The sequence below is a fragment of the Brassica rapa genome, chromosome A07 (assembly GCF_000309985.2).
Source record: "Brassica rapa cultivar Chiifu-401-42 chromosome A07, CAAS_Brap_v3.01, whole genome shotgun sequence".
NCBI classification, from domain to species: Eukaryota; Viridiplantae; Streptophyta; class Magnoliopsida; order Brassicales; family Brassicaceae; genus Brassica; species Brassica rapa.
This window is the reverse complement of record NC_024801.2, coordinates 27,879,656-27,897,924: the sequence shown is the minus strand read 5'-3', so window position 1 is coordinate 27,897,924 and position 18,269 is coordinate 27,879,656. Positions and strand designations below refer to the sequence as shown.

General features: G+C 39.0%; 3 protein-coding genes and 1 long non-coding RNA gene across 6 annotated transcripts; 2 read left to right on the top strand and 2 right to left on the bottom strand.

The window, feature by feature from the left end:
• Positions 1 to 391: 391 nt before the first annotated feature.
• LOC103832239 (uncharacterized methyltransferase At1g78140, chloroplastic) lies at positions 392 to 3,160 on the top strand. 3 transcript variants are annotated; one of them, XM_033275362.1, is made up of 8 exons: positions 392 to 787; positions 862 to 959; positions 1,365 to 1,415; positions 1,492 to 1,573; positions 1,831 to 2,027; positions 2,100 to 2,211; positions 2,311 to 2,418; positions 2,523 to 3,160. In XM_033275362.1, exons 1-8 carry the CDS (start codon positions 626 to 628, stop codon positions 2,664 to 2,666), a joined length of 954 nt encoding a protein of 317 aa, XP_033131253.1. In that variant the 5' UTR covers positions 392 to 625; the 3' UTR covers positions 2,667 to 3,160. The 3 variants fall into 3 exon arrangements, with proteins under 3 accessions (XP_033131253.1, XP_033131252.1, XP_009106462.1); XM_033275361.1 differs by having other exon boundaries at positions 392 to 754; positions 1,272 to 1,415; positions 2,523 to 3,134; XM_009108214.3 differs by having other exon boundaries at positions 1,272 to 1,415; positions 2,523 to 3,134.
• On the bottom strand, positions 1,996 to 2,523 carry LOC117126665. The gene is made up of 2 exons (XR_004449362.1): positions 2,282 to 2,523; positions 1,996 to 2,209 (listed from the first exon to the last, which is right to left on the bottom strand). It is a non-coding gene; the product is annotated as an uncharacterized LOC117126665 (long non-coding RNA).
• Positions 3,161 to 6,662: 3,502 nt separating the features above from the next.
• LOC103832294 lies at positions 6,663 to 11,571 on the top strand. Its single transcript, XM_009108268.3, has 13 exons — positions 6,663 to 7,625; positions 7,993 to 8,721; positions 8,847 to 8,912; positions 9,027 to 9,092; positions 9,204 to 9,314; positions 9,406 to 9,459; positions 9,716 to 9,817; positions 9,889 to 9,996; positions 10,057 to 10,131; positions 10,229 to 10,521; positions 10,628 to 10,712; positions 10,796 to 11,261; positions 11,338 to 11,571. Exons 1-13 carry the CDS (start codon positions 6,717 to 6,719, stop codon positions 11,499 to 11,501), a joined length of 3,228 nt encoding a protein of 1,075 aa, XP_009106516.2. The 5' UTR covers positions 6,663 to 6,716; the 3' UTR covers positions 11,502 to 11,571.
• A 1,126-nt stretch (positions 11,572 to 12,697) lies between these two features.
• On the bottom strand, positions 12,698 to 13,648 carry LOC103832293. Its single transcript, XM_009108266.2, has 2 exons — positions 12,968 to 13,648; positions 12,698 to 12,784 (listed from the first exon to the last, which is right to left on the bottom strand). Exons 1-2 carry the CDS (start codon positions 13,646 to 13,648, stop codon positions 12,698 to 12,700), a joined length of 768 nt encoding a protein of 255 aa, XP_009106514.2.
• Between the last annotated feature and the right edge of the window lie 4,621 nt (positions 13,649 to 18,269).

Here is an 18,269-nt window from a genome sequence, read left to right as displayed (position 1 = left end):
CTATATCATTTATTAGTCATAATATATGTACTTATTTTAAATTGGACAAGACAAAAGTATTCTTTTCCAGAAAAAAAAAGAAATCCACTTCAAGAAATTACGAAACTTAATCGTAGGGTATATTTTTAGTATATTCTATTTAAGGCATTAATCTAAATTATTATCCACAATCTGTGAATTGTGATCCTATTTTTTTGCAACTAAATTTTAAATGAGATCATTTGTTTACTTTACACGATAACACGTATTAGAGAGAAATAAACGGAGAAAACAAAAATGAAAATTTTTTTTACTGAGTAATATAAATGGATTAATAGGTTGACAAAAAAACAAAATATAATGGGTTGATTAATAAAATACTTGAGCGTAAATTGTGTGATTAAAAAAAAAGAATTCTGCGATAAAAGGGTTTAAACTGAATTTTATTGATAAAATATTGGGCTTTGTTTTAAAGTCCATACTCAAAAACAAAGCAAAAGTCTTGTCTCTTCCGACAAGTTTCAGAACTCATTCACGAGTTTAATGTGTTTTATACTCTTTGTCGCAATATTTGATTCACGAGTTTTTCGTGATTTTATTTTCCTTTTAAACGGAGCTTCGTGCTCAATAGGCAGCCTCCTGAATAATGCCGAGGACTATTGTTTCCGGTAGACTTTCACCGGCGGCTCTCCCCATCGGTTTATCAGTCTCACGCTTGCTTTCCGTCAAGTACGCCGCTCAGAGACTCCCTGTTTCCGTTCTCATATCAGCTCGTGTATGTTCTTTTGCCGTCGAGACAAAGTCGAGTGTATGGTTTTGTTCTTCGTTATTTTGTTTGATGGTCACGATTTGCAGCTGATACAATGTGATTGGCGTGTGCAGGTGGATTATGTAGTCGAGAAAGAAAAAAAGAAGATTCTAGCTTGTCCCATCTGTTATAACTCCTTAGCAGCATTGATCAGTCAACCCCATGAATCAGCGTGAGTCCTCACTCTTCACTAATGTGAATGCTTATGTTTCTTGATTGTCAAGTTAGACCATGTTTTGTGTTTGTACCTTTTCGCTACATTTTGGTTAATCTATAAATAAATTAGGGTTGAAAAGTTTAAGTGAGTGCTCATGTTTATTGATTTTCAAGTTAAAAAAGTTATATTTTTTGTACTTTTGGTACATTTTGATTAATCAAAAAATTAGGGCTGACAAGTTAAGTGAATGATCATGTATGTTTCTTGACTCTCAAGTTAAAGAAGCTTTGTAAATTTTTTTTTTTTTAATTTGTTTACGCCCTACAGAGAATATCCTGCCTCTGGTACTCACTTACAATGCAAATACTGTAAAAAGAGTTACTCAGCTAATGAGACGCATCTTGATTTGACTGTGGCTAGTGGAACCAAGCAATACACTGAACCACTGCCTCTTTCAATCGAGTTGTACAGGTAGATGATGAAATGCTTTATCCTCTATGGTATCTTCTAACTAACCGAGACTCTTTGGCCTTGTTTGATTTTATAGGAATCCATTAGTCTCTTTCCTTTACGAGAGAGGTTGGCGTCAGAATTTCATGTGGGGTGGTTTTCCAGGACCAGAGAAAGAGGTCACCACGGTTCTTTATCTATGTGTTATATGTTCTTAATCTAGTCAGGGCATGACCGGACCTGTAGGCTGTAGACTATAAATATTTTCAGGTTAATTATAAAAACAAAAAAAAAAAATTTGATAATTGATGTTATACGGTTTGTGTATAATAGCTCTTTAAAATGTGGAGATAAATGCGAATGTTTCATTCGGTTGTGCTAAGAAGCAATTGTGACCAGAGGCAATAATAACACTGTGTTACATTGTATTCCACAGTTTGAAATGGCTAGTGAATACTTGAAGCATGTTTTGGGAGGCAATATCATTGACGCCAGTTGTGGAAGCGGCTTGTTCTCGAGATTATTTGCTAAGAGTGAGCATTTTGCTATGGTATACGCCCTTGATTACTCGGAGAATATGCTGCGACAGTGCTACGAGTTCTTGAAACAGGAAGCTAACTTAATTGACAAAAAGTTTGTTACTTACACCTTTTTATTCCATTATTCTCTAAATATTAAGTAACAAGATGTGTTGTTTTTTTCCAGGATCGTTGTACTGGCTCGAGCAGATATAGCTAGACTCCCTTTTCTTTCTGGTTCAGTTGACGCTGTCCATGCTGGTGCTGCGTTACATTGCTGGCCTTCACCATCTTCAGCTGTAATTTTAGCTAAACATTTAGTTTAAAACCTTTTTCAGAAAAAAACACATTTAGTTTAAAACCACATACAATGTTGATGTTCTCTTGGGAACTTTTAGGTTGCTGAGATAAGCCGTGTTCTTAGACCTGGAGGAGTATTTGTTGCCACCACGTTCATCTATGATGGCCTTTTCCGTTTTGTCCCGTTCTTGAAGGAGCTTCGCCAGGTGTGTATATATGTTACTTTTAAGCGTTCAAAATATTCAGTTGATGTTTTGCCTCGTTGGTGTGGTCGTTGGCTAATTATGCATTCTGGTGATGCAAATGATAGGAAATAATGAGATATTCAGGTTCTCACATGTTTCTGAGCGAACGTGAGCTGGAAGATCTTTGCAAATCATGTGGACTCGTTGGTTTCACTTGTGTTAGAAACGGGCTATTTATAATGCTCTCAGCCACAAAACCCACCAGATAAGCTCACCCTCTTATGAAGAGCTTTAGTCCTTGAATGTATACACAATCTTTCTGTAGTTGAAAATTTGGTATATAGTTACCAGTTTGCCATTATTAACATTGTAAAGAAGTGACATAGTACATTGTAACCTGTGTTTTAAAGCATTTTGCAAATTTATTATCTACTACTGGCGCTTGTATAATTGATTTTTTTTTCTGAACATGGGCCTAATCTACCACTTGCTGGCGTTTGAAACAAGTCTTATATTTCAAGTTCCAACGACTGAAAGAGTTTTCATGAGTAAGCAACGGTCCGTGTTTGGTAAAGACTTGGGATTGGAGCTAAAATCCTGAAGTGAAGAAATTTCCAAAAAGAGTAAGTCTTCTTCTTTTGTTCCTTTTTGCCTTCTAAGGCAAGCATATGTTGTAGTCCCAATGTGCCTTTGGATCATGTGCCTTTATCATTCTAATACATTTTCCACACGAGTCAGTAGTGATCAATAGTATTTTATTTTACTATCAAATAGCAAAATCAATTCTTAACATTTTTTTGTATAAACTTAAGTAATACAGTAGAAGGCCAATTGATCAACATGACGACAGCTGATAAATTATGAATGTTTTACTCAATATTTGAGGTTTTTAATTTTAAAACCTTTCATCACGATACAATCTGATATAAAATGAATTATGTATGTTCACGTCGTTTTAAATTTGCTTCTCCGATGCATGTATTGTATGAGTACGAACTAATATCAAATTCCAGTATTTCGGATATTTATAAGAAATGATCGCCTTTCCGCATTTTTAATCTTTAACCCAAAGGCAGCGCGCGTCGTTATTTTATTCCGTTCACTAGGTCCACACGCCATAGATTCAATCATATTGTTTGCCATCTTTTACATTATTTGACTATGATTTGCTATTTACGGTGTCGGTACAATTCCATGATACGAACAAAACCCATTGTTTTACAAATAAAAGTACATGCCAATTTTGTTACCAACCAGGCATTTTTCTTTAACGTAACCTCAAACTAAATTCAGCCGATCAAATAACTGAATAGTGGCAGTTTTTTCTGCATGTGTAAAACTTCTAAAAGTGAAAAAAATTACTTGCCATACTTTTGCGTTAAACAAGTTACTGCTATTTTTTTTTTTTTTATCATCCGTCACCTACATGTGCACAAATGAATTATACAATTAATGAGGTATAAATGTATTAAACATATACAGTATATAACCGCAATCATCAAATCACTTATTTTCTTTTGTTTCATCATGCCTTTATTTTATTTTTTTGACTAATATTCATCATGCCTTTCTTAGAAACTATAATATACTTATAATCGGAATAAGACGCCCTAGATGTATATCTTATCAAATCTGCAATGATCACGGGGCTGCATATAAAAGAATTTATGCACTTTGAGTACAGTAGAGGTTTATCAAAAGACTTTCCTTACTGTATATATATTGGTTTGCGTACTTTATTTTATATTTTCCTTTAGGTATATTTTACGTATGGATCTTTTTGTTTTCGTCTTTAAGGCATACTCAAAAATATGCGACTCAGTGTACAATATGGTTGGATGAGGGATAAAACTACAACATGCTTGAATACCACCAAGAGCCATATATGATATATATAATTATATTATACATTTATATGTCGCCATGCCTACCAATTGTTGGTACATATCGTGGGTCAATCAGACTATTCATTTACCTAACTTCAGTAATATATAACGTTGGGAAAAAGTCATTTGATAGAATCATAGAACTAGAAGCATTGATCAATCTACAAAAGGTGTCACAAGACACAATGCATGATTATATGCACATATATATCCTAACTTCCGAATATCAGTAGCAGAACTGCCGTCTCAAAACAAAACTATTAGTCAGTAGTCCTATAAAATTTATCCAGCTTTTCGTTATTTGTGACCATGTATTATAATGGGGCATGTTCTTTTTTTTTCACAGAATTTTTAATTAAATCGAAATTTAGACTAGTCGTAAGGTCCATATATCGCCACAGTGATGTATAGTATGCTTGTTCTTAAAGGAAAGATATCTTCAAATTAGAATGATTATTTCGATTTATAAGGGGAATTAGGGGCTATGGCCATGAAAAAAAAGGTAATCTACCCTTTAGCGCTTTTACCTAACGGATGTATACACACCGTTAATAATACATAATAATACTATACTATCCCTCTCCTTTAACCGGCTAACCTGCTGAAAAAAAAATAAAAAAAAAATATTACTTTTACCCTTCCAAAGTAAATCGTGTCTCTCCTTCTTCCACACAACTTCTCTTTCTCTCTTTTCTCGACGGTTCTTTCTGAAAATCTGAAAGTCCCGGCCGCTTATCTCCTCCTAAGTCTCGCATCTACCTCTGATTGCAATCTGTTTCTACTCCTGTCGTCTTCTCTTCTTCTCGGTTCCGGCTTTAACGGCATCGGTGGTTCTGTTTTCTGCGCGTTTTCGGCGGAGGAGAGTACCACAGCGGACATCTCCAACTACACAGAGCAGCGGTTTCTTTGAATCTGTCACAACACAGTAAGTAATTTCCCTCTCTGTTTCCTGTACGGTTCTGTAATTTTATTTCCGATCATCGCAAAATTAGGGTTTTTAATTCTTAAGTCTCTATCATCGTTCCTGTTGAAACCCATGGTTCCGGTAACGGAATTCGGTCTTCAAAGATCGGACTTTGTCAAACTGATTTAGGGTTCGAGTTTTCCCGGGTTGTGTGAGGATTTCTCAAATTTGAATTGTTTCACATATTATGCGAACTATGTGGAGTAGTAATTTATTTCCAATAGGTGTAGAATATTATGGCTAAGAGTTGGCGTACAATTACACATAGTATGAAATTTCAGATTAGATTCTATCTAGAATGAAATAGTATTCCTATATCATTCAACTATTTCATGCATGATAGTATGATTTTCCGGTCATGTTTGCTTTGTTTCACTTTGTGTTTGGGTGTGGTTCAGTGTGGCGTTGTTAAATTATGTTATGATTGATTTGGGGTTTATATCTCTCTGCTCCATAGTGCATGGTCTAGGAATATGAACTATTTTGCGGACTTGAGTATGCAACACATATATATGTTACGTTATCTGTATAATTTATTTGTAAGTGCTATAGTGGGTGAAATAGTTAATGTGTCATTCTATTCCATTTCACATTGAAAAGTACTTTCACATGCTATGCTTTTCCATTCCGTTGCATGTTCTTCTCTGTATAACTCATTAGACATTTCTATATTGCATATGACCCTGTGAACTCATATATATGTTACCTCATCTATTTATTTCATTGAGATGTGTCATACTGAGTAGTAATTTATACGGTTCATAATATTCCATTTCATATGGAAGTACTTTCACATGCCATGCTTTTCCATTTGGTTGTCGTATCTGTGAAATAGTTAATGTTTCATACTATTCCATTTCACATTGAAAAGTACTTTCACATGATATGCTTTTCCATTCCATTGCATGTTCTTCTCTGTATAACTCATTAGACATTTCTATATTGCATATGATCCTGTGAACTCATATATATATGTTACCTCATCTATTTATTTCATTGCGATGTGTCATACTGAGTAGTAATTTATACGGTTCATAATATTCCATTTCATATGGATAAGTACTTTCACATGACATGCTTTTCCATTTGGTTGTCGTATCTGTCAAATAGTTAATGTTTCTTACTATTCCATTTCACATTGAAAAGTACTTTCACATGCTATGCTTTTCCATCCCGTTGCATGTTCTTCTCTGTATAACTCATTAGACATTTCTATATTGCATATGACCCTGTGAACTCATATATATGTTACCTCACCTATTTATTTCATTGAGATGTGTCATACTGAGTAGTAATTTATACGGTTCATAATATTCCATTTCATATGGAAGTACTTTCACATGCCATGCTTTGCCATTTGGTTGTCGTATCTTATTCTGTTTAATTCATTAGTCATTTCTACATTGCATATGTCACTATGAACCATCTTCACTCTTTCACTCTCTTCATTTTCATTCTTCAGGTTTGATATGGACGAGTTAGAGCTTCCAAGTAGATTGTTTGAGACAGGGTATGAACCGACCGGCAAGAAAAGAGTTAACAACTACTTCAACCTCCGTTGGATTGAAGTCATAAAGAGTGCATTAGAGGATGAGGATCTCACGATGTTGAATGCGTCACAGTTTGGCCAGGTACTGAAGATGGGGTCCCATACCTTCTCGGTTATGTTTCTTCACTACCTTCTTTCACGACAGTTGATCACTGAGAAGGACTTCGAACTGTGGTGGCTTTTCGTGGGGAAACCAATTCGTTATGCTATTCAAGACTTCGCACTCGTAACTGGCCTCAATTGTGGCCAAATAGTGGACGCTCACCATCAGGCGAAGGGTAAAGGTGCGCGTGGTAAGGGAACCGGAAAATCCACATCGTCGAGTGCGTCTCAAACAACATGGGATGTTCTGTTTGGAAAGGAGGATAAGCCCACCACCAGCTGGATAATTGACCGCCTTGTGAAGGGAAAGAAATACAAGGATCCGTTAACTCGTCTCCGCTTGGCCTTGTTGGTGCTGGTCGAAGGTATTTTGTGCCCCACATGTGGCACAACGAACATCAGACCCGAGGTTGTGCGGAAGCTGGATAATCTGGATGAGTTCCTAAACTATCCATGGGGGCGTGAGTCATTTCTCCTCACTGTGCGCAGTACAAAATCTCGTCGTCCCAGTCATTATGTGTTACAGGACACAATGGCCATCCAAGGTTTCTCGCATGCCATGGTTCTTGTTACTGTTGCTGCTTGTCCCTCGATACTACTTAAGCCCGGAGCAGTTATCCCCCTGGATGATGAGTCTAAAAGCAGTGAAGATATTGTTAACGAGTTGCTTGATAGGAAGTTCAGCGTGAACGTCGTCTCAGCCAAAGCTGTCGACCAAAAGGGCCAGGTAACATTTTCTAAGTGATCTCGACATTTTCTAGGAAGATATTGTTAACGACTCATTTGTTTTTCTCAAGGGATTTGATGTTCTATATTGGGAATTAGTTAGTATAGTAATTTTGCAGAAGATTTATGAAATATCATTGCGTATTTGAGCTCTCTTTATGACATAGTATGATTTCCAAAATTGGTTTCCACTCCGAACGGCATAGTATGCATATAGTATTTCATTCACTTACCCATGTATGATAGTACCAACTACTATTACGTGTTGATTTGATGCAATTTTTGGTCCGCTCTGATTCCATCTGATCTTGTTATTCTCTGTTATGCTTGAAGTTCGGTTTCATTGACAAGTTTTTAAATTTTTTCAGGCTTTTGTGCGATCACTTATTAGATCAGACGAAGCTGGTGAGGAGTTGTATCGTGGATTGGGAGACAACGAAGACGAAGCTGTTGATCACCTGGTTGCATTAGCTCGTGATGATTACCCATTTGAACACAACACATGGGCAGGTGGTGTGAGAGCAGATGATGTGAAGGCGAATAAGGGCCAGGCTCTCCCAAGTGAGTCGAGTGATGAGGAGGAACTTGAAGAAACTGATAGAGAATATAGGCAGCCAGGAGGTGGTGACGATGTCGTCCACTCTGGAGAAGGAAGAGGCCAACCAAGTATGAGGGAGGGTGAGGCGCGTATTGGTGGTCGGCCTACTTCCGCTGGTGTTGGAGATTTGGTTAGACAAGCGGCTGAGGCGTTTGAAGCACAACTTTTACCTATGTTTGAGGGCTACATGGTCAGTATGAAAGACCACATTTCCAAAGAACTGAGCAAGCTGATGACCGAAGTAGCTTCCGCCAATTCTTCTATTGCTGCGGTGGAAACTTTTGTTAAGACTGAGTTGGCCACTCTGCGCAATGGAACCGCCGGAGTTGACATGTACGGTGGAGACCTGTTTAGTGGGTACAGCCCTGCGATGCGGTCACCCTCCCATGGACCTTCTTCTCCCTCCCGCCAGAGAAATAAGGGTACTGCTGACACCAGAGTTGATGCAGAAGATTCGCCACAAATTGATGAAGTTGATGGGAATGCAGCTATTGGGAAGGTAATTTATGACCATACTTGTAACAATTTACTATACTATATTACTTACACTTTATTACTATGTCATGCCGCAATTATTCCACACACAACTTACTTGGTTACCACATGCCATTATCCTGCCTGCAGAAGTCATGCCCATCTGAGATGGCACCTGGTGATCCTAAAAGTGACCCTCCTGAGTCATTGATTGAGGTAATGTTAAAGTAACAAAAATTACATCTCCATAATTTATGACTTATTCTGATTTGCAAAAATACTTGGCTTCTATAATGTCGCTTATCTTCTTTCTCTTTCTGTCTAATGTAGGAGATTGTTACTGGTGCTATGCCCACATCATCCTCCGGAGTGGATGCCTTCCTCGATGTTAGTGAGGTACGTCTACAGCCAGATGAACTTTTTAATATTTATCTACTCGTATGTTATTGCAGATCCATTATATATTTGTATTTCTGTTTTAAGGAATGTATTTTGTTCACTGTACAGCCATCTTCGTCCATTCCAGCTACTGATGGAGGCAATGCGGTGGTTAGTGCATCAGCGGAAGCCGGAACGACCTTTCTCCAACCGCCTGTTTCTTCTTTGGTTACTTTGGAGGTTAGCTTTACCAATTCGGCTTTTCCTAGTTCAGCCATTGTTTATTCTCACTAATTTTAGACTAATATTTGTTGGAACATACTTTCACCAGACCGACAACCCTCTGTCTGACACACCACCCGCTGCATCATCATCTGTTGTTGAGGTAATAGTATACCAGTGCAAACCATTTAATTTTGTCTTCCCCATTTCAGACTCTTTCCATTCACATAGTTATTTATTTCTAGAATGTATATTCCATTTATGTTACTTACTATTCCATGGCGTCTAGTTGATGTTCCATTTATCTTACTTTCCATTCCGTTCGCAGTCTCTTCATTCCATTTCATGTGCACTAGTATTTACCTTTCTACTGCAACTAACTGCTTCTCCCACTTGCTCTCATCTACTCACTGTCCCAGGTTCCATCAGATGTATCACACACAAACACAAAAGCAGCTCCCGGCTCCACTGTCGATGCCATCCCTACTGAATTGCCTGTCTTACCATCCACCATTCATGAGGTGATGACATTTAACTATTCCACTCAAATTAACTAGGTGCTCTAACTTGTCTCATTTGGTCACTACCACAGGTTCAGACGGATGTATCAGACACAGTTAGCGGACCATCTGCTGCTTCCATTGTGGAAATAGTACCTACTCAATCGCCTACTATTGAACCCAAGCTCCATGATGTAGAGGTAAATAGAAATATTACATTCTACTTCCCACCTTATAGTTCTAAGGTATGTACACTGTAGGATGATGTCGAAGGGTCTGTAGCGACCGAAAAGGATGAAGTCCTCACTAAAAAGACAACGTCAAAGCCAAGAAAGGTCTGCCTATCCTTATTCTATAATTTATTCCAAATCCTTATTCTATAATTTATTCCAAGTACTTATATAGTGACTAACATACCTAATACTTTACTAGGCTGGTCGTGCGGTGAAGCTCACAACCGTTGTACCAACTCAGGTCTGCAGACGGTATAGCAAACGGGAGCATCGCAGTCCAGACAGATACACGCCGTCTGAAGGACCCGAAAAGCAAGAACCTGGCAAACGTGCTCGTCGTGGTGCAAAGGAGAAGCAGAATGTGGTTGCATCCGTTGCTGAGCCAAGTATTCCAATTAAGGAAACAACTTCTCTCATCGGGGGTTTTACACCATTCCTCCCACCTAATCCTGTTAAGCGAGCTACATTCCTCGAGGCTATGAAGGATGCCAAGTAAGTTGTGCATAGTCCCTCTCTCATATTTTAGTTTGTTTTTTTCCAACCAAACTACCTTGCTTCAAATCTTTAAGTTTACTGTGATGTTTGTCTCAATGGTCAGGACACAATCCGCTGCCAAAGATTCTGCTTTTGACGTTCACACTCTAATGCCTCTTTTTGACTCCAGCCGGGTTGCTTCTGAGAAGGTCTTCACTTACCGTTTACTATATGTTTACTTTGCCAATGTAAAATAAACTTCTAACGTTATCTATAATATGTATTCTGATAGGCAATCGATTGTGTGGTCGCCTTCATACGCAAGCGCAGGGATGGTCTGCCACGATCTAGATTTGATTTCATCGAGGCTTCATTTTTTTCTGACCTCCTGACTAACTTCGGTGAGTTTCAAGCTTGTTCAGCAAAGGAGGCTTTCTCATTCTCTCCGTCTTTGAAGAAACAATTTACCGACCGCCCGCAGTGGTTCACCCAAGTTGATATTCTCCACATACCAGTGCTAATGAACAAAAGGCAGTGGGTTGGCATTATTGTCGACTTGAATATGTGGGCCATGTCTGTTGTTGAAGCCAACCCCGGTTGTCCATCTGAGTTTGAATTCACTTATTTACTAACCGCGGCATCTATTCTGTTCCCGCACCTGATCGGTCGGTATTGTATGACCAACCATGCGCAAAAACGCAATTTCGAGCCCATGACTTTCTCCAGGTTGGATATGCCTTGTGTTGTAGAGCACCCAGGTTAGTTTCCAGGTTTCAGTTTCATGTCCTATTATTTACCAGTTTTGTAAGGTACTAATGTTGTTGTATTGAGTAGGTTGTTCGGCGGCGGTGGCGCTTATGTTATTAGAGCTGCACGCCGTTGGCAAGGATGTGACTGTTCTGAAATTTACTGAAGAACAAGTACGGACAGCTGGAGAGAATTACGCCGTCGATGCACTGCACCTGTGTCAGGGCGTGCCAATTCCTTTTACTCAGTAGAGGCTACTATCTGTTTTTAATGTGTCATGTTTTCTGCTACTACTTTTCCTTCTCCCTTAAGCAACATTGATCTGTTTACTTCCTTGACGGCTTTCTTGTGTGTTTCTGTACTTTACCGCGTTATGACTGTTTATTTCTCCTTCATGCGTTGTTCGAGTAGAATCTTGTTATGGTTTAACAATTACTATTCCATCTATTCTGATGCGATTCTATCTAGTTTGCTTTTGTACCAACACTTTTTATCTATTCCATCTAGTTTTGTAGTTATATATTATATACAAAGTTAGTGGAAACTTGTATATACTATATAGTTACAAATTATACACTTGTACTTACACTTGTATCTTCTCCATCTAGTTTTGTTAGTAGCTACACTTGTAATTCTATTTCTGCCTCTGTGGACATTACTTTCCATGTGCATTATCTTTGTGGACATTATCTTTCTTGTGCATTATCTTCCCACAGTGAATGTGTTACTATTATTGTCATGAAATACATTGAACCCTTCAGTCTGCTTTTGCCCTTGTTTGCATCATGAATGAAAGATTCCTTCTCATCCTTTATATGCTATTGTGGAGTCCTGTGCTGTGACTTCTTATATTTAATTATTCTTTACAACAACCGTCCCCAACCTTCTCTTTACTTAAGTTATTGTTGTCCTATCACTGTATCTGGCAGGCAGATTAGGTGAAAGTTGGTCCGTTACTTGACATTGACGAATTGAGCTAGGGAACATATATGAAATAGATTAGTACTATATGAAATAACATAGGAAACATATGCGCATAGAGTTAGTCGTATGGAATAGGTAGTTCCTCTATAGAAATACATTCCTATGCGACTGCCTTGTATGACTTAGTAACTACGTACTTAGACTATAGCAAACATATTTAATTAAAGGTAAGATTGGCATCATTTATTTACACAAAAGAGAAGGCATTCGGGTCTTCATTACAACAACGCATATTGTTTTTGCCTCTGGGGGTTATATATCACATAATATGTACATCACAAATACACCCATATATGTCACTGACTGCATATATTTGTGTATTTGTTTACAAAAGAAACATCTCCCCATTCAAGATTATTTAATATGCCAAGTCCTTCGATGACAATGGCTTCTTCTTATATTACCCATTTCACAAAATATTGCTTCTAGTGCCTTCTGATGCCATCTCCTTTTGCTTACTTTTTCATATAGGATTGCGGCAAGATGCCCTGTTGTGTCCAGTCCGGCCACAACGTGCGCATCTCCTGTTTGATGATGATTGTCCTGACTTCTGCAAGGTATTTTAAGAATTTAGTTACTTTCCATTCTATTTTGAGCGACGTCTAGTTACTATTCCATACGTTATTATTAAGTTACTATTTCACATTCCCTATGCTAGCCTTTACATTCGAAACTAACATTCCTATTTCAGTCCCTAAAAAATGAAGATGATATTTAGTGTGGACTTTGTTACCTTGAACTCTCCCCGAGACTTTATGCGAACCTTCCTAGGACGTCCAGATGGTCTGCGGACTGCAGGGGGAAGAAGTTCGGCCGTTGTAGAAGAACCTACTTGTGACCCACCAACCGAAGGAACTGGGTAAATTTTTCCAGCAAATCCTTGTCTCCATGTTGGGACCCGATACGCTGGTTCAACCATTGCGTCAGATGGAAACCCAACCTTCGAGGATGCTGCTAGAGCATGCGGACAGGGGATTCCAATTTCGTCATACTCTCTACAAGAACAACTCCCAACGGCTAAGTTAACAGTGAAACACTCTCCCCTAGGGTCTTGCACTTGGAACTCTAGTTCACTTATATCACGCACAGCTAAGACAGTTGAGAGGTCATAGTTTTCTTCAACAAGTTTACGCACGTTTGGTGTCAATGTTCCCTTCTCGTCGTTTGCTTTTGCACGACGCAATGCCAACCAACCCATCACCGTTGTACGTATGTACTCGAGCATCATGATCAGTGGGTACTCTCTTGCTTCTTTAATGGCGCCATTCCATGACTCAGCTATGTTGGAGTCCATGATATTGTATCTTTGACCTTTGAAGTGTGCTCTTGTCCAGTGCGTAAACCCTGTGACGAAGATAGTCGGGTCAAATGGGGTCGAAAATGGAATGGCAATGTATATATCACTACGTGCCATAGCATTACATGTATTAGTCAATGGAATAGTACAAACCTATATCCACTAGATATGCAGCACATGCAGGGTTAATTGTCTGTATCTGTAGGAACAGCCTGTTAAATTCCGTGATAGTGAAGGCGCGAGCTGCAGCGGACATTAGGTTTCCAAGTCTCGGTGTCTTATAGAGGACTTGAATATTCCGCCATAGATGGACCACACACGCTGCATGGTGTGCTTCTTTGTACACCTACGGAAAACATTACTATACCATTTACTACATAGAATATAACATAATGGATTTATATTTTGGGTTTCCTTGCAGTTGTTACCTTACGAAGACCAGTGTAAATGCTAGCATGTCTGTCCGAGATAAAGACAAGCTCCGGGCAGTCACTGACAAATGTGCTGAGCTTCTGGAAAAACCATTCCCACGCATTATCGTTTTCGCTATCAACAACCGCAAAAGCAAGAGGAAATATTTGGAAATTTCCGTCCTGTGCGGCTGCGGATAAGAGGCACCCGCCATACTTCCCTTTCATTGAAGTGCCGTCAACAACGACTACTTTCCTCATGAAGGCGTACCCTGCTACAGACGCTCCATAAGCAACGAAGCAGTATTTAAAGCGTGTGCCCCCCTCTGGTTCATCGTTTTGCTCCATAAAGCAAAGGGTGCCTTCGTTTGAGCGTTGCAACAATGCCAGATATGCAGGAATCAGTGAATAGCTCCCGGCCATTGTTCCCATGGCCTGTTCCATGGCTAGCTCCCTTGCGCGCCAAGCTTTCCAATATGATACATTCACATGGAATTCATCAAGCAGTATTTTCCTTATTACTGCAGTACTGGGGCCCTTCTTAATTCCTACAAAGCGGGACTGTAGAATCTCTCCTATGACTTGTGTTGTCGCAAGTTTGTGAAAGTTCCGACGCTCGTCAACAGTGCATGTGTGAGTTAGACTAGCTTGTCGGACTTGGAAGTTACCAGTACCATCTAACAGCATTGCATAAACGCGCCATGGACATGACTGTCCAACACACTGAATCACAAGCAGCGAGGTATTTGATCTGGTGGTCTTGAAATGGAACTTCCGATTTATTGCATGTATGGCCAGCTTTATTTTGCAGTCCGCCTTAGACTTGAAGACTCGCCCAACAAATATCTCATCTCCCTCGTAGTGAACATCAGATAGTGCGGAGTCGACACCTATATTGGTACAAGGTGAAGCTATGAGTTAGTTATTCCATATAGTGTAGTTAGGAACCATGTTCCATACTATTTACAGTTGCATGGGCAACCACAGTTTAACTCACCTGATACTAGGCGCGCGTTAAAAACCGGAGGGGCATCCCGACCAAGCAGAGCCGGATTTTCTGGGTCATTCAGCATGTCGTGTAGAGCTTGATCAAATCTTCCCCAATGTATTCCGTCATCAGGTGGCATCTGTTCACCTTCTTGTGAACTTGCTGAACTATTATTAGGGTCTTCTATTGGTTCTGGAATCCCAAATAGTAAACGTCTACGCACTGGCATGTTCGCTCCTTCGCCTATATCAACCGACGTTCGCAAAACAGGGACCACCATATCATCATCTGAGTCAGTGTCACTGGATGCCTCACTACGCATTTTGTTCTTCCCCTTGTCCGTAGCTGCAATAGGTGGACTTCTAAGACGAATGGCCTGGGTAGGCTCTCGGATTTCTATTCCACCCGTTGTGAATGGAATAGCACGACGGCCCGTGTAATCCATACCACCTTCTTGCCGTGAAATAGAATCATCAGGGACTTCTATGACACGTTTGTTTGCATTCGCCTCTGTTTGTGGAAGGGTCAGTGGGGTCTCCGATATGGCAAAGTCGTGCCATGATTCGTCCATTGTTGGATTCACCCGTGCTGCCATTGTTGGGTTCATATCGGCAGTCTCGCGCGCGATCTGTAGTCCTCCGGTGGGGCAAACTAAGGACACAAACAGATTAACCTCCTCTATTGCTCTTCTCATCTCGATGAATCCCCGCACTTCTATATCATCCGTTATGTATACAGGCAGACCCAACTCAGGGTCGTCGAATGAGACCCACTCAGGGTATTGATAGGATAGTTTTAGCGTCACTCCTTTGGTTGTTACTTGTAGTCGCTCCCTAACGGCTGTAAGTAACTCACGGAACGTCATCCCGGTACGAAGTCGGATATAGTGCTGGAGTTGGTTAGATATGTCCGGTTCGAAAACCCATCGTTTGTATTGGTCACGGACCCACGAACCGATAATCAGTAGAACTCTATCTTGGCTCGTCATCTGCAGTAATAAGTTACAGTATAATTAGTATATCCCAATATCTATTCCATTACACTGTCTACATAATGTTATTCCAACAAACAAGTTTTATCTGAAACACCATTAATTACAGTACTCTGAGGACAACTAACCTGATTGTCTCCTTCCAGCATTAACTACCTTGCTTCATCACCTTCTTCTTTTTTTGGAATTGTTCAGATGGAGTTACAGTAGTAAATAAATGGAATACACCTTTTATCGATAAAATGTTTTAACTTACACCACTTGTTTGAATGTACACAGTGAAAATATCTTGGTAATTACAATTAGTAACGTGGCTTCTCCCTGTTCTTTCAAATGGAATAACTGTAAACAACTAATAGCCATTTACTCCATTGCATGCGTCGTCACCTCACCTACCACACACGTCAACCTTCTAGATAACATTTGTAGTAGATCACTTTTGTGATTCTCTTTTTTCTATTTCATTTAGGGTAAATGAAATGGAATTGGTTTATTTCCACTCCATCTCGATTTAAAATTGTAGTTGAGTTTAAATAAATGAAATACACCTTTTATCGATAAATGTTTTAACTTAGACCACTTGTTTGAATGTATACAGTGAAAATATCTTGGTAGTTACAATTAGTAACGTGGCTTCCCCCTGTTCTATCAAATGGAATATCTGTAAACAACTAATAGCCATTTACTCCATTGCATGCGCCGACACCTCACCTATCACACACGTCAACTTTGTAGATAACACTTGTAGTAGATCACTTTTGTGATTCTCTATTTCTATTTCATTTAGGGTAAATGAAATGGAAATGTTTTTATTTCCACTCCATCTCGGTTTAAAATTGTAATTGGGTTGTGTAAGTTTGTACGTTTGGTGTTCATATATGTGGTATTTGCAATAATTTAACTTCACTAAAATTTGGGTTGTCTATTGATTAGTGTTTATATTTTTCTAATTTGGTATTAGTGTTCATTATCAATTGTTTGTTTATATTTTTCTAACTTGAGTTACTTATGTATTGGGGTTTATATTTCCTTAACTTGGGTTTAGTGTTCTATTATGATACCCAAAAAATTTGGGTTAGGTTGCATACGTATTGGGGTTCATATTTCCGTATCTTGGGTTTATTGATTACTATCAACTCTTTTATTGCCATCCCCATTAGTTTTGAATTTCATATGCTTTATTAGGAATGTAAATACATGTATCATATCTCCCATTACCTTACTTAAATATATACAGGATATGCTATGCAGCTATGTACTAGTTAACATGAAAAATGGTAAATGGAATAGTAGTTTTCAGAGGTTGATGACGTTGTACATACTATTCGGAATATAACTTCTCACATAATAGACGCTGTTAATGGTAATTCAGATCATAACGGTCATATATTATGAGAAGCTAATAGTGGCACCATTTCATATAACCAAAATAGAAGATCACAGGGTTTTCAGTTCCACAAACACAATATTTATTATTACATGGTCATATACCGCTTAGTAGCTATATCACAAATACACCCATAAATGGCATTTCTGCAGTTATGTGTGTATTTACCAACAAAATCCATCACTTCCCCATCCATGTTTTTAAAACTACCAACTCCATATATTGGAATAGCTACCGCTTATATCACAAAATATTGCTTCACCCTCCCTTCTGCTGCCGGTACAGTTGTTTGGTTATTACATTGGGAAGCGACAAGATGCCTTGTTGTGTCCGTAAAGTCCACAACGTGTGCACGGCCGGATTGATGATGATGACGTTCCGAAATTCTGCAAGTTTGTACCACAATGAAGTTAGTTCCTATTAATGGGAACACCTTTGCTTACCATTCCCTCATGCAGCAAATATACCCAAATGTTAGGAAAACATTCTACTTCTCATTAACATTAGGCTATTTGCCTTTCTATATTTAGGCAAAATTCATCAGTTCGATACAGTGAGATAATTGTTACCTTCCCAAACAGTGTGGTAGAAGCAGAAGTGGTGCTATTCATATTGGTTTTTGAGCCTCCCCCAACAAATGTCTCACCTCTCTGAATATGGACATCTGATATTTCTGACTCCACACCTACAAAGAAATACGGTGAGTTAAAATATGTCGTATTATATAGATCTCGGTATTTAAGCTTTTCCAGTTACTTATCTAAGCTCACTACCCGATCTTTGGTGTGCCGTGCGTTGGGGGGGTTCCTCCCTTTCAAGCAAGTCAGGAATACGTGGGTCATTCACCATATCTTGTCCTTGAGCTGCTCCATTATATTGACCGGTTGCTGTGGTTCTTCTTCTATCATTATCTTCTTCACATGTGTTTGGAATGCCTGGAATGCCATATATTAAACGCTCCC